Below are 13410 nucleotides of genomic sequence, written 5' to 3'. Positions count from 1 at the left end.
TCCTACAGCTTTCCCCCTGGCTTTCCGGTCTTAGTTTCAGCTAATTACTGCGGCCTGCAGAGAGGATCGCCGGTGCTGTAGCGTTCCTTGCACATTCTCTCTGCCGCAGTCCCGCCCCTCCTCAGACATCAGGGGCAGGATCGCGGCAGAGGAAACATGCTGCTGAGGACAATGGCAACCTGCAAGGATCACTACAGCACTGGCGATCCTCTCCACAGGCTGCGGTAATTATCTGAAGGTAAGAGCGGGAGGCTTGTGTGTGTGTGTGTGTGGGGGGGGGGAAGCCGGAGGACGCCGCAAAGAGCGGGCAGCACTAGTACAGACTGTGGGCCACAAAATAGTACCTGGCAGGCCGCATGTGGCCCCTGTGCCACGAGTTTGAGTCCACTGTTCTAAACCCACTGATTTGCCTATATGCACTATGGTCCAAACAGTGCCAGTTTTTCAGGCGCCAGTAGGTGCCCTACCAGCGCATAAGCTAAGTGAAAAATGCTGTTTAAACAACATTTTAAACTGATTTTTCAAAGCGCTGGAATCGCACCTCTGTAGGTGATTTATGGCACCTAACACTACTGTAGGTATTGGCACCAATAGGCACCTCCCAGAGACACAATTCACATCAAAGGTACGCATCGGAAATGTAGACTTTGAGAGCCCTGGCCTACATTTCCGACTCCTACCTTTGCCGGATGCACAGTTCTCTAAATGGCACTGTCACGTGATAGACATGCCATTGGCTGCTGCTGACCACAGCGCCATTTAGAGAATCCGGGCCTGTGTGATATTCTATTGGGTAGCAACTATGTGCTTCAGGGTGTAACTGCAAGGGGGCCACACACGTGAGGAGAGCATGGGCGGGCCATAGACATGTCATCAAACAACTTATAGAATAGTACCAATTGTATGCATTGATCGTCACACCTACTCATACCATCTATTGACCTGGCCTAAATAATCGTGCCTAACCTTTTGTGGACCAAATAGGTTTGCATTAGAATTCTATAATGACTGAGACATGCATGTAGAATCAGTGCTTAGCGTGCCCCATTGTGGTACCTACTTCTTTGTACCAAATTATAGAATTTCCCCAAGGGGTTATTTGAAAGCTGCTATCCACCCTTCTGGTAGAAGTGTAAGGCGGGTGTCTCCAACTTTGCATGGTTGTCAGGCCCTATTGTTTTGCGTTGCTACTCCTTCTAAGCTCTCAGCCTAGGCAGCTACCTAGGCTTGCCTAATGGTTAAGATGGTCCTGTGTATTAGATTTCACATAATAATGTAGCCGTTAGAACAGAATAACTTAATGATGTCTCCCAGAGGTGTAGTTAGTTAAGTTTCTAGCGATACAAAGACAGGTAACAAGCTGATTTGCAGAAATTTCAGGGCTTGTGGGCTGGCTCGGCTGGGATTTTTCTGCTCTGCCCTCCTTACAGTGGCAGAACTTTCTCTGACTAGGTTTTTTTTTTTTTTTTTTTTTTTGCTTCCCTAACTCATTATTCATTTCATTTATGACTTTTCTACATTCCCTTTTCCGGAGTCTCTGCAGGATTTTCCCATGAAGTCATGGCAAACTGTTTGAGTCACTCAGTTTATCTCCTTTCTGGTATTTGGAGACTGGGAATAAAGTTACTAATTTGGAAAGAGAGCAAAGATTAGAAGGACCCATTACAATTGGACCTGAGGGGAGGGAGTAAGGAGACTCTTGGAATGAACTCTGGCTCTCACTGGGATGGCAGTAAATCTGATTTCTGGAAACAGCTCACTGTGCTTGTGCGATATAGAAGCATCATTGGCAAGAAATAGCTTGAGATCAGCGGTTCTCAACCCAGCTCTTGGGATGCATCAAGCCAATCTGGTTTTCAGGATATCTACAGTGAGTAGGCATAAGACATAATACCATTCACTGTCTCCATTGTATATTCTGGGGCTGATTCTGTATAGGGCACCAGTCTCAGCGGCCGCCTAAGAAGAGGCTGAGAATCGAACAACAGCATCCTATACAGAATCACATTAGTTCTAACAGACGGATGCCTAAACCCCACCTAAACCCCCATGATTCTGTAGCCGTCACCTATGTCACAATCCCGCCTGCCTGATTGAGGTACCTTTGCCATCAGCTGATCGTGGCAAGGGAATCCCCGATCACCTACCACTGCCTACGATCAGGACACCTGTTTGGTTTTCAGGATAGTTTCACTGAATATACTGTACACAGAGGGGCTGAATCTATAGACTGCCTACATGGTCCTAGAGGATTGGGTTGAGAGTCACAAGTGCAGAGGATATGGGATGAAGACTAATAGGAAGGATAAACTGTTATTACTGAGGAACAGTAGAAAGGGGCAGGATTTTGTTTTTTAATTCTGTCATTTGGTCTTTTGGATAAGATTCCTGGAGGGAAAAAAAATAGCCTTTTTTTTTTGTTTTGTTTTGTTCCTAAAAGCTTCCAGAGCACAGAAAGTGTTGCAAAATCTAAACTATATTGCCTAACATCTGGAGTTTCTCAAAATGCAGCATGGATTGTACAAAGCTCAGAATCTCTTGGGCTCTCTCGTACTTTCAGTGGATCTTTTAGGAGCTGCTGACAAACAATCTTTGAAAGTAGCAATGTATCCCTTGATCTCCTTTCTCTCCAACCTAAGAGTGCATTTTATGTATTTTCATACATTTTATGGCCTAGAATAGCATTTCTGAAGCCACCCTAGAGTATCCTCTGACTAGACTGAATATGCATGGGATCAATTTGCAGACAATGGAGGCAGAGCATGTGACTTTTTACATGCAAATTTGTCCCAGCATATTCGTTATGGAAATCCTGAAAAACTGCCTGGTCAGTTGATCCGTGAGGACTGGATTTAAAAACAGCCACAGCAGTAACTATCAACCGGATCTCTCCTGTCATTCCTTATCCCCTGTCCTCTCCACCCTCAATCTGAGGCATTTGCTAGGCAGGGGATGGCCATATGGAGAGACTCATCTGGAGCCTCATTACCATATAACATATATGCAGAAACAGTCACTCAGTGGTAAGACCAGCCCTTTTGCTAGGTCCTTAAAAGAACTGGGCCTCAAGCAGTTAAGGGATACTTTTTAAGATTTGAAATGAACCTGGAACAGGTTTTTGTGTTATAAATAGCTGCCAGGCATAAGGCAGCCTTGAATCAGTCACCTTCGGGTTAAAGAGAACCTGTCTTCCAGTAAGAGCTATTATAGTTTTAAAGGCTTTTAAAAAAAACAACTTATTCTGCATATCCTACAATTCTATGCGGATTACAAATTATTCAGATACTCAAGCATTTTTCCCTATCTGTTCAGGTGGGCTCCCAATCTATATAAAATTTTAAACTGAGACAAATCTTTTTTGTTTACTAAATATGACACATTTAGGGTGAGCCTGAAAAGACCACATTCTCATCCCTGCAACAACATAATCATAGCTGCCCTACCAAGGCACTCCATGGCTTAATACCAGCAATTCAAAAAGCTGTTGCTCTGGTGTCTGCATATCGGGTCCAATAGCTTTTTGTTTTTCAGATCGCAAGGATCTATTGGCAAAAATACCATGGTGTCTGATGGTAAATAGTTTGAACCACAGAAATCATCTTATCACGTGCAGTGGAGTTAGATTAAGAACAACAGACTTCTACCCAGCATCCTCCAGTACAAACTGCCAGGTACCTTTGAAAGTACTACAAAACTATATAAAAAAAAGACCATTCAGACCCTATAGCAAACCTGGCATTCCAAAATAGCACTGTCGAACTCACAGCACCAACCTATTGGTAAAATAGCTGTACCTTGGTAACACATACATACGAACATAAGAATAGCCCTATTGGGTCAGACCAATGGTCCATTTAGCCCAGTATCCCATTCCCACGGAGGCCAATCCAGGTCACGAGTACCTGGCAAAAACCCAAATAGGAGCAACATTCCATGCTACCGATCCAGGGCAAGCAGTGGCTTCCCCATGTCTTTCTCAATAACAGACTATGGACTTTTCCTCCAGGAAATTGTCCAAACCTTTCTTAAAACCAGCTACGCTATCCGCTCGTACCACAACCTCCGGCAATGCATTCCAGAGCTTAACCATCAATAAGATCAGAAATACGGTGACAAAACTTGAGCTGGGAATCCTACTAAGACTCTGCCCGTGCTTAATCACTAGAGAAATGCAAGAAGAAATGAATTTCCTCTTAAAGTGAACAATATACATAGGGGACCTATTATCAAACTGCAGTAAAAAATGACCTTAGCGCATGTGGAACTGGTCATTCCCATGCAGTAAGGCCATTTTCCTGCAGAGGTAAAATGGCCAATTTTCCTATTTCTCAGTTTGAAAGAGACGTGGTCAAGCTGGGAGCCAAGCCAATGGCAAAAACTGTGCAAATGGTGCTAAAGCTCTTGAATAGTGTGTCTTTCTGTCCAATTGTCACTTCTCTTGTCTTCTTCCATACCTCCCCTACATCTGTCTCTGACATCTTACACTTTCAGCACTAGTCTGTTTTCCAAGTCTTTCTATTCTGCCACTCTAACTTGAAATTTCAGCCTCCTTCTCCGCCTCTAGTACTCAAATGCCCTCTTGCTTTTCATCCTCCTATCAAATTTCCATCTCTCGCATCCTTCCCAAGCTCTCCAGTGTTCCTGTCTCTACATCCCTAGCCTCACATTATCTTCTTTCACCCTCACTCTATTACCCCATATCTACCCTAAGCAATCATCCCATTCCTAGCGTACAAGGGCTGTTCAAAAAGTATCAGACCTTTATTTATAAAAAATACTCGTATTCAGATACAATAATCTTATACTAATCTCCTTCAAAGTAGTCCCCATGCTTCTTCCAACAGTTCTGCCTCTGTCGGAAGCAGCGCTGGAATGCCTCTTTTGAGATTTCTCGCAACTGATCCATCGCATTTCGCATGATGTCTTCTCTTGAATGAAATCTGGGCCCTTTCAGGGGCATTTTCAGCTTAGAGAAAAGCCAGAAGTCACATGGAGCCATATCGTGTGCTGAGGAAATTGGGATAACTGTTCAGTCTCCAGCATGTCCTGTGCGAACTCCAAAAGGAGTTGCTTCTGCTCGATCGTTAGCAGCTTTGGCACGAACTTCGCTGAAATTCTCCTGAAGCCGAAATCCTCATTCATAATGGAATGAATGGATCCAAAGCTGATGCTCGCCTTGTCTGCAAGTTCTCTGATCATGATTTGACGATCCTGCATCACCAGGTTCCTCACTGTCAATGACGATCTCATTTCTGGATGTTGAGGGCCTACCAGAGCGTGCTTCACTCTCCACTGATGTGCGGCCATCTCTGAAGCGGTTGTACCACTTCTTTATCTGTCCCATTGCTTTGTTCCCGAAGGCCTGTTGAATCTTGCGGATCATTTCCACTTGGGAATCGCCAAGCTTTACACAAAATTTAATGCAGCGCTCACTTACACTTTCTCACTCATTGGCGGGCTGCTGGTGACTGACAGCTTCTGTAGGCAGGAAAAAATTCAAGCATATGCATTAGGGTCACCTACATATGTGCCCCAAACCACACCTCCCTAGCTTTATTTGTTTACGCAAGAAAAATTAAGGTCTGATACTTTTTGAACAGCCCTCATAGTTGCACAGTATTTCCCCAGGAGTATTGTACACAGAACATAACTTAACAATGCAAATTACATTCCAGTTATGGGATTCTTCCTAGACTGAAACCTTTACTAGAGCAGTGTACAAATGATCTAACCTGTTGTACATGAGTATTTGAAACCACATGGGACCATTCAAATGTCAGATTGAATATATTGTTCACAACTAAAGATGGAACCTATGTGGTCTCAATAGCTCTGGTACAATAATTTGAGATGACAGTTACATTGAACCACTGCAGCAGGCAGAAAATCTAGTTTACTCTGAGAGCCATACAGAACAAAATGACTGTGCTACATGTTCCTGTCAGTAAACTAAAAATGAAATGCTTTTCTCTGTCAGATTGATTGCAGTCTTTTTTTTCCTGTTGCTGTGTTCCCCAGGATACAGCATTGTTGGTGGGATGGCGGGAGGAGTGACGGGAGGGATCGAATTGGGGAGCTGAGTATTTTTTCTCTGCTTTGCTCTTTATGCTCCAGCCAGTCTCCCCTCTCTTGTTCCCTGCAAGGAACTTAGGGGGAGGGGGTGGGGGTGGGGGGCAAATGACAAGGAGCTCAACATAATTCTTAACATTATAGAACTTAAATAGAACTCATTCACAATAGGTCTTTAATGCACTGGAAGCTTAGATGGATGACTAATAGTTATTATGAAGCAGCTGTCAACTAATTCCAAACCACGAGGAACCTTGCAAAACAGCCCTGGAATTTTACCCTATTCTTTTCTGAGGTTTGTCAAGACCTTTCAGACAGGTCTGGCTCGAAGGAGAGCAGAAAAACAAATTAGCTATGTCCTTAGTCAGAGCTGCCCAAGTCATCCAGTTCAAGAAGGGAGGCATTTTGGCCAATCCTAGTTTTGAATGTAACATCACAGAGCAATGTGATGTTAGTAGTCCTTTATTCCACGTATTGAAATTGGTGCAACAGGTCCCATAATGCGTCAGGGGGAGATAGTCAGAAATCCAGGACTGATCTAAAATCTCACTCCTGGAACTAGGTAACTTAGACACTGCTTAGTCCAAGTTAGGGGTTCTCAACGCAGTCCTTGGGACACACCAATTCAGTCTGATTTTCAGGAAATCCACAATGAGTATGCATAGGAGACATTTGCATGCAGTGCCTCCATTGTATGCAAATCTATCTTGTGCATATTTATTGTGGGTAACCTGACTGGCTGTGTGTATCCCGAGGACTGGGCTGAGAACCCCTGGTCCAAGTTGAGGTTACCACTTAACTTCTTTTGTAGGCACATTTTACCCAAGTGATTAGCACCTACTGTGGAGGCCTCATTCACCTATCTGCGCGTCTAGGCCTAACACACACACGGCTTATGTAGGGGAAATGTGCCATTTTGTCACACGAAGCTGAGGTGCCAAGTTCTCCAGTTCTAGACTGGGGCTTTTGGGACAGTCCTGGTTTTGAGCTTATAGTGCCAAAGCAGTGCGAGATTTGTGGTGCCCATTAAAATCATTGCTGCAAATTCCATGTTGCAGCAGGATGGGGTGATCAGAATTCTAGAAATGTCCCAAAATCTCCAGCCTGGATCTGAGAAATGTGGCATCCCTGCAGAAGTGTGCCCTTTTCATCTTGTTTTCAGGGCTGGCAGATCCAGTTCTGGTTTTCACTTCCATTTGACTACATTGACTAACAGAATGGAAAAAATTGAAAGTCCCTTATGGGATGGGGTTAAAACCAGGTCTGGATCTGCCTTTTCCAAGAGCCAAATATATTCCAAATTATTTTGCTGAAATGCCAAGTGCAATATCTGAAAAACATCCATTTCTGTTGCTAACACAGAGAGTTTCCGGTAGAATGATTTAAATGTTTTCATAACAATCTACCTTGTGTACTCTTATTTTGTGAAGTAGACAGATGTGTCCTTAGGGCATTGTCTCTGGTGAATGTAAATGTTTATGGAATACCCATGATTTTGACTATTTGACACAATTTCCTCTTTTCAGTAAGAGGCATCTAAAAACCAGAGCTTAGGTTGGACATTTTTTTAGTGCTTTGGGAATTAAGTTGGACAACAGGCACTGAATCAAACAGATATCGCAACAAGATTTGTTAACTTTATACCAGAAGTATTCCCAATCTACAGATTGATCAGTAATTTCCAGCTCTTGTTTCCAAATTTTTGTAAGTCCAAGATGTGCATGAAGAGAAATTATAAAGAATTTTGTAGATGGGTGAGAAACTTGCCTTCCAGTAATGTTTTACTAGCTCATAGATAGAAGACGTTTCTTATAAGTTATAAATATTTATGGAGCTCTTTTTTATTGTTTGTATAAGGCATAACCAATTAAATATTGGCTTTTAGGTAAGTTATATTTTTGTGAAAGTTCTTCAAAAGAGTAAAAGATATACCCCCTCCTTACTAATGTAGAGTGCGGGTTTTAGCGCCGGCAGCCACGGTAACTGTTCCGCCGCTCATAAAATTCCTTTGAGCGTCGGAGCAGTTACCACCGCTGCCGGCGCTAAAACCCACACTACGCGTTAGTAAGGGAGGGGGGATAGTTAGAGCAAAGTTGTTTCAAAGGCCAAATACCATGAGAATGCCATAGAAGCCAGAATATAATCGAGTGATCAATTTTAAATTTGGGATTATAACAAAGTGACATTAAGGGAGTTCCAGCAACCAATTTTTAGACATTTGTCTAATAGTGAGGCTTTACGAGTGTCTAATAAAAGTTTACAGTCTATGATCGTGGGAGATATCGTACAAGATGGGAGCAAATGTAAAGTAATTGGAAACTTTTTCCATTCAAGTTTCAAGGATAGAGGTTCTTGTTCCACATCTGATGTTGACCAATAGATAATATAGCGAAGCAGGAAGCAGTATGATAAGAATAAAAATCAGGAAGGTTAACACCACCCTTATCCTTCGCAGCTTTAAGAGTTTTCTTGGAGGTTTGTTTTTCCAAAGCAATTTAGACAATTTTGAATCAATTTGTTTATGAACTTCTTTAGAGAAGTGTCTGAGTAGCATCATCAATATAACCCCATAATTCATCCTATTATCTCCTAAAGACCTCTACTTTCCGTTGGTAACTCTTTACCCAACGTTTTATTACCTTAAAAATTTTATGTCATCGCTTATTCTATTGCTTAAAATTTTGAATGTAATTTTTGTTTTGGTTTGGATGTAATCCGCCTTGAACCGCAAGGTAATGGCGGAATAGAAATCACTAATGTAATGTAACATATAATTAATCTGTGGGGTTAGTACCATTTTGATTGTATCCAGCCTACCCTGCCAAGACAGATTCTAAGGGCTCCTTTTACAAAGGTGCGCTAGCGTTTTTGGCGCGCTGGATTAGCGTGCGCTCGCCGAAAAACTACCGCCTGCTTAAGAGGCGGCGGTAGCGGCTAGCGTGCGTGGCATTTTAGGGCGCGCTATTCCGCACGTTAAGGCCCTAACGCACCTTTGTAAAAGGAGCCCTAAGGTGACCATTTTGTGGTAGCTTCATTAATGATGGTCAGAATTGTTTCGTATTAACGTATACAGTTCTAAACCCCCCTCTTCTATTAAACTGCGCTAGCAGTTTCTAGCGCGGGGAGCCGCGCTGAATGGCCCGCGCTGCTCCCGACGCTCATAGTTGATTATGTTTGTATGTATGTGAAGATGTCTGCATTTGTGCTAAACTAAGCCAAGCTTTCTCTTCACCTCATACTTCATTGCACATATGTGAGTTGTTTGTTTCTCTCTGGGGCGGCTGGCTGGAAAGCTTATCTTGCTACCAGCTGAGTTTTATTTATATACCGATACTATTACTGGAGTCACTATTATTTGTGTTTATTTCTTTCTCTCACTTGCTGGAAATTAAGGTTGCCAGCTGATTCTTTCCTTTTTTTATGGACGTTCTGAACTGGTCCTGGCTTATCCCTGTGCGTTCTGGATTTGTATCCCTACTGCTTTTCCGATGGAGGGAAATCCGAATACGTTACCATGAATGTGCGGGAATTAAACCAGAACTGGATCACCTTGCCCCCCACTCCCCCCCCAAAAAAAGAAATGGAGCCAGCAGACAGCTCTCTTTAGACTCTGGAATTATGATACTTTCCTACTTTGCTCCTTGCAGCTTTCTGACTCTTGCACAGAGAGAGGAGACGGGGAACCGCCTGAAGACAGCAAGGAGCCTCAGGAGGAAGAAGATGAGGAGGAGGAGAAAGATGAACCCAGCTCCAGTCCCCAGTCAGACACAGACCCAGCCAGAGAGCTAGCAGTGGGGTCACCCCCTGAAGTTTTCAGCCCTTCTACTGGAAGGACCAGACGCCTCTCTGACTTCCGCAGCTGTCTGTCAGGGGATGGCCTCTTCAGCTCTGAAGAAGGTAAGCACAACTTTTTCCAGTTTCTGCAAAGTGCTTTGCTTAACTGTCACACTGCCTAAGTTGTGAGGTCATGGCCCTTCGTGTAAAAGGCCACATTTATCTTTATGCAAAAGAGGGAAAAGGTGCCCTGGACGATAGGGGACCTATTGAATCAGGACACAGTGCTCTGTCCTGAGGACTATCAGACCTGCCGAGTCTCTCACATCCAGTTGGAGACTCCCATTTTCTCAGTTCCTCTTCTGCACGTTCAGTTGGAGAGTGAAGATCTTTTCACTGAGCAGTCTCCTTCACCATTGAAAGCAGGAGATGTATTAATGCCATCTTCTGCTGCCATGGGACTACTCTTGCGATAAGAATGACAAAATCTCACAGGTCTTATCAAGAAACTGGGCCCCCAACAACAGATGTTTTATTAAGGCATTTCCTGTTGCCCAAGGAGGAGGAAGCTTTTTGGTCAGGGGTTGGAGCCAGGAGATGGGAGTGGGTGAGTCTGGGGAGTGGGTGAGTCTGGGGACATGGCTGGGCAAAGTGGAGTGGAGCGAGGGCCAAAGGCAAGGCTTAACATCTCCCTCTCAAAGATTGGGCCTCCTTGGCAGCTCTGGACCATATTAGCCAATTCCTGAATCTTAGAGAGCACAGAACCGTCCCCTGTTCAGTCCCTTCTCTCTCTGGTATCTGCAGGCAATAAGAGGAAGAAGGAAGGCAAGAGTGGACAGAGCATAGTGCAGTTAAAAAAAAAAAAAAAAAAGACTGTACCCTATTTCAGCTCCCTTACCTTGGGGGAAAAGAAAGGGAGGGTTATGACTAGGGTGGACAGAGCTCCTTTGATCCCTAATCTAGTCTCCTACCCTCCTCTCATTAACATAAGAAAATAACTTAAGAATTGTTCTACTGGGTCAGACCAAAAGTATCTTGTTTCCAACAGTGGTCAATGTCAATGTAGGTTACATGACCTTGGCAGAATCCCAAAAAGCATTATGATAATAGCAAGATACCATGCTACCGACTTCAGAGATAAGTAGTGGCCTTCCCTAGATCTATCTTGTTTCCCTTTACCCTCCTCCCCTTTTACCTTCATGGAACAGGAGGTGTCGGGGAAGGCTAGAGTGGCAGTGGAGCAAAGCCGGATTCAATTTTCATTTGCATATTTGTATGTTTAATTTGTGGTCATGTAGTCTGTATTTGTGGAAGGTCTGTTTTTTTGCTGGTGTAACTGGAAGTGAGGTATTCTGTTAGCTTCTCATTTCTTTGTGGGGATATGTAACAGTCTAGCTCTAGCTTGGTTTCCAATTAGGAGGTGATTTGTTATTCTAGGGCCCTTAAGTTCTGAGAATTGGTTATCTTTCCGAATAGAAAGTTTGCTATGTCAGTTCTGACTGACATTTTTTGCAGGCTGTTTGAGTTCTTTCATGAAGAATCTGAGTAAAATTGTGTGGTAGCCGTATTAGTCCACTTTTAAAGGTAATATAAAGAATAAAACAGCATAAAATATAAAGGAGATAAGGTAATACCTTTTTTATTGGAATAACCTAATGCATTTTTTGATTAGCTTTCGAAGGTATCCCTTCTTCAGATCAGAAATAAGCAAATGTTGACAAATATCAGTATGTATACGTAAGTGAAACATGAAAGCGTTCCGATGACAGTCTCACAGGAAGAAGGAGATGTGAACAAGGTGAGAAACAGAGGGCTGGGTGGGTTGGAGACACAGGCCTAGATGCACTAAGAGGATCGGTAAGACCATGTGAGTCTGCTCCAATCCGATTTTTTAGCTGATTCAAAAAGCTATTGATGCACTAAAGTTTGCATGCAAATGATTCACACGGAAGTTCGTCGTAATCCCCTGACTCTCCCATCCAATTGATGGCTGTGACAGCGACTCCCACACATGCACAGAGCCGGCAGGGGAAAACCTCCTGCCAGTTGTTTGGGGCAGAAACTTTTTTTTTTTTTAATGGGCACAGATGCTGTGAAAAAAGCACCCCCTGCCGATGACGGCCCTCCCTGACGAACCGGCACTGCAAACTGACGGGGGGGGGGGCGGCCCCCATGGCAGCAAAAACAGCAGGAGGAATGCCCACTACCTCCTGCCATGTCAATCCCCCCATGAAAGAAAATTGACCGGAGGGCTGCCCACTCCTTCCTGCCATGACATTTCCAACCCCCTGCGTAAAAGAAAATCGGCAGGAGGGAAGCCCACTCCCTCCTGCCAACGGAAGCCCCTCCCCTCCCCTCACTCACCCCCCCCCCAAAAAAAAAGCAGAAGGGATGCCCACTCCCTCCTGCCACCGGATGCTCCCCTGAAACCCCCCCCCCATTGTACTTTTGTCCATTGGAAAGAGGAGGGAAGCATGGTCTCCTCTCCTTCAAGGCCTGCCAATCCTGAATAGCTCAGACACCTAAGGCCCCTCCCCATGCATCACATGGCCCAGATTGGCTCAGATGCCTAAGGCCCCTTGGGAGAGGCCTTAGGCGTCTGAGCCAATCACGGCCTTGGGCCCCTCCCCATGGATCACATGATGCACCGAGGAGGGAAGGTCTGCTATTTAGTATTGGCGGGCCTTGAAGGAGGAGGGACCGTACTTCCCTCCTCTTCCAATGGACAAAAATACGGGAGTGGGGATGGGGGTTACTGGGGTCATCCCTCCTGCCTTTTTGGGGGGGAAGGGGAGGGTAGGGAATGGTGCATGGGGGGAGCTCCGTTGGCAAGTGAGTGGGCTTCCCTCCTGCCAATTTTCTTTTGCATGTGGGGGTCTCACAGGGGATAGGGGGTCAGTTTGCAGTGCCGGTTCATCGGGAAGGGTCTTCATCGGTGGTGGTGGTGGGTTTTTTTTTGTTTGTTTTTTTTTCTGATGGGGCAGATATTGTGCATATGTAACATGCACAGCATCTGTGTCCATTAAAAAAAACAAGGGCTAAACAGGTAAGCAACTTGTCCTGAGCAGTTGCTTTTTTTTGGCTTGCTAAAAGCGATCACTTTTTTAGTGCATTGGGAAGCCATGTTAGAGCATCAATCACTCTACCAATTTACATGGCATTTTAATATTAATGAGCTTATTTGCATGGTCGAACGGGGGATGAGCGATTGTGCAGCAAACCACATGGTGAGCTGTGTTCTGCATCGGGTCAGCAGATGCGATCGTCGCTAAAGGTTTAGCGACGATCTCTGGCTTTAGTGCATCTGGGCCAGAGAGGTGGTTGATAGGAAGGTGACAAAGCAGTTTAAATTCATGTTTTGTAATACAAAAGCAAACCAAGGTCTTTAAGTCCTGTCTGGGTGTCAAAAAATTTTTATCATTTTGATTTCAAAGGTCTTACATTCCTGGATTGCATTAAAATTTTCTTTTAGTATTCTCATCATAAAATCATTGATGCAGTGTTTTGTTTTTCGAAGTGTCTGACAGGCTTCATAGACAGTGGAACGCAAGACGTCAGCGTGCTGAC

The 13410-nt window shown here is 44.2% G+C and overlaps 1 protein-coding gene across 1 annotated transcript in view; it reads left to right on the top strand.

Annotated features, from left to right (window-relative positions):
- ARHGEF25 (Rho guanine nucleotide exchange factor 25) overlaps nucleotides 1-13410 on the top strand; it is a 380835-nt gene that overhangs the window by 42512 nt on the left and 324913 nt on the right. The window contains exon 2 of the mRNA XM_033937480.1: nucleotides 9717-9966. Within this exon, the coding sequence (XP_033793371.1) occupies nucleotides 9717-9966 (250 nt within the window). The remainder of the gene's footprint in view (nucleotides 1-9716; nucleotides 9967-13410) is intronic.

This window comes from Geotrypetes seraphini, chromosome 3 (assembly GCF_902459505.1).
Source record: "Geotrypetes seraphini chromosome 3, aGeoSer1.1, whole genome shotgun sequence".
In the NCBI taxonomy this organism is placed as follows: Eukaryota; Metazoa; Chordata; class Amphibia; order Gymnophiona; family Dermophiidae; genus Geotrypetes; species Geotrypetes seraphini.
This window is presented reverse-complemented; position numbering and strand designations above follow the sequence as displayed.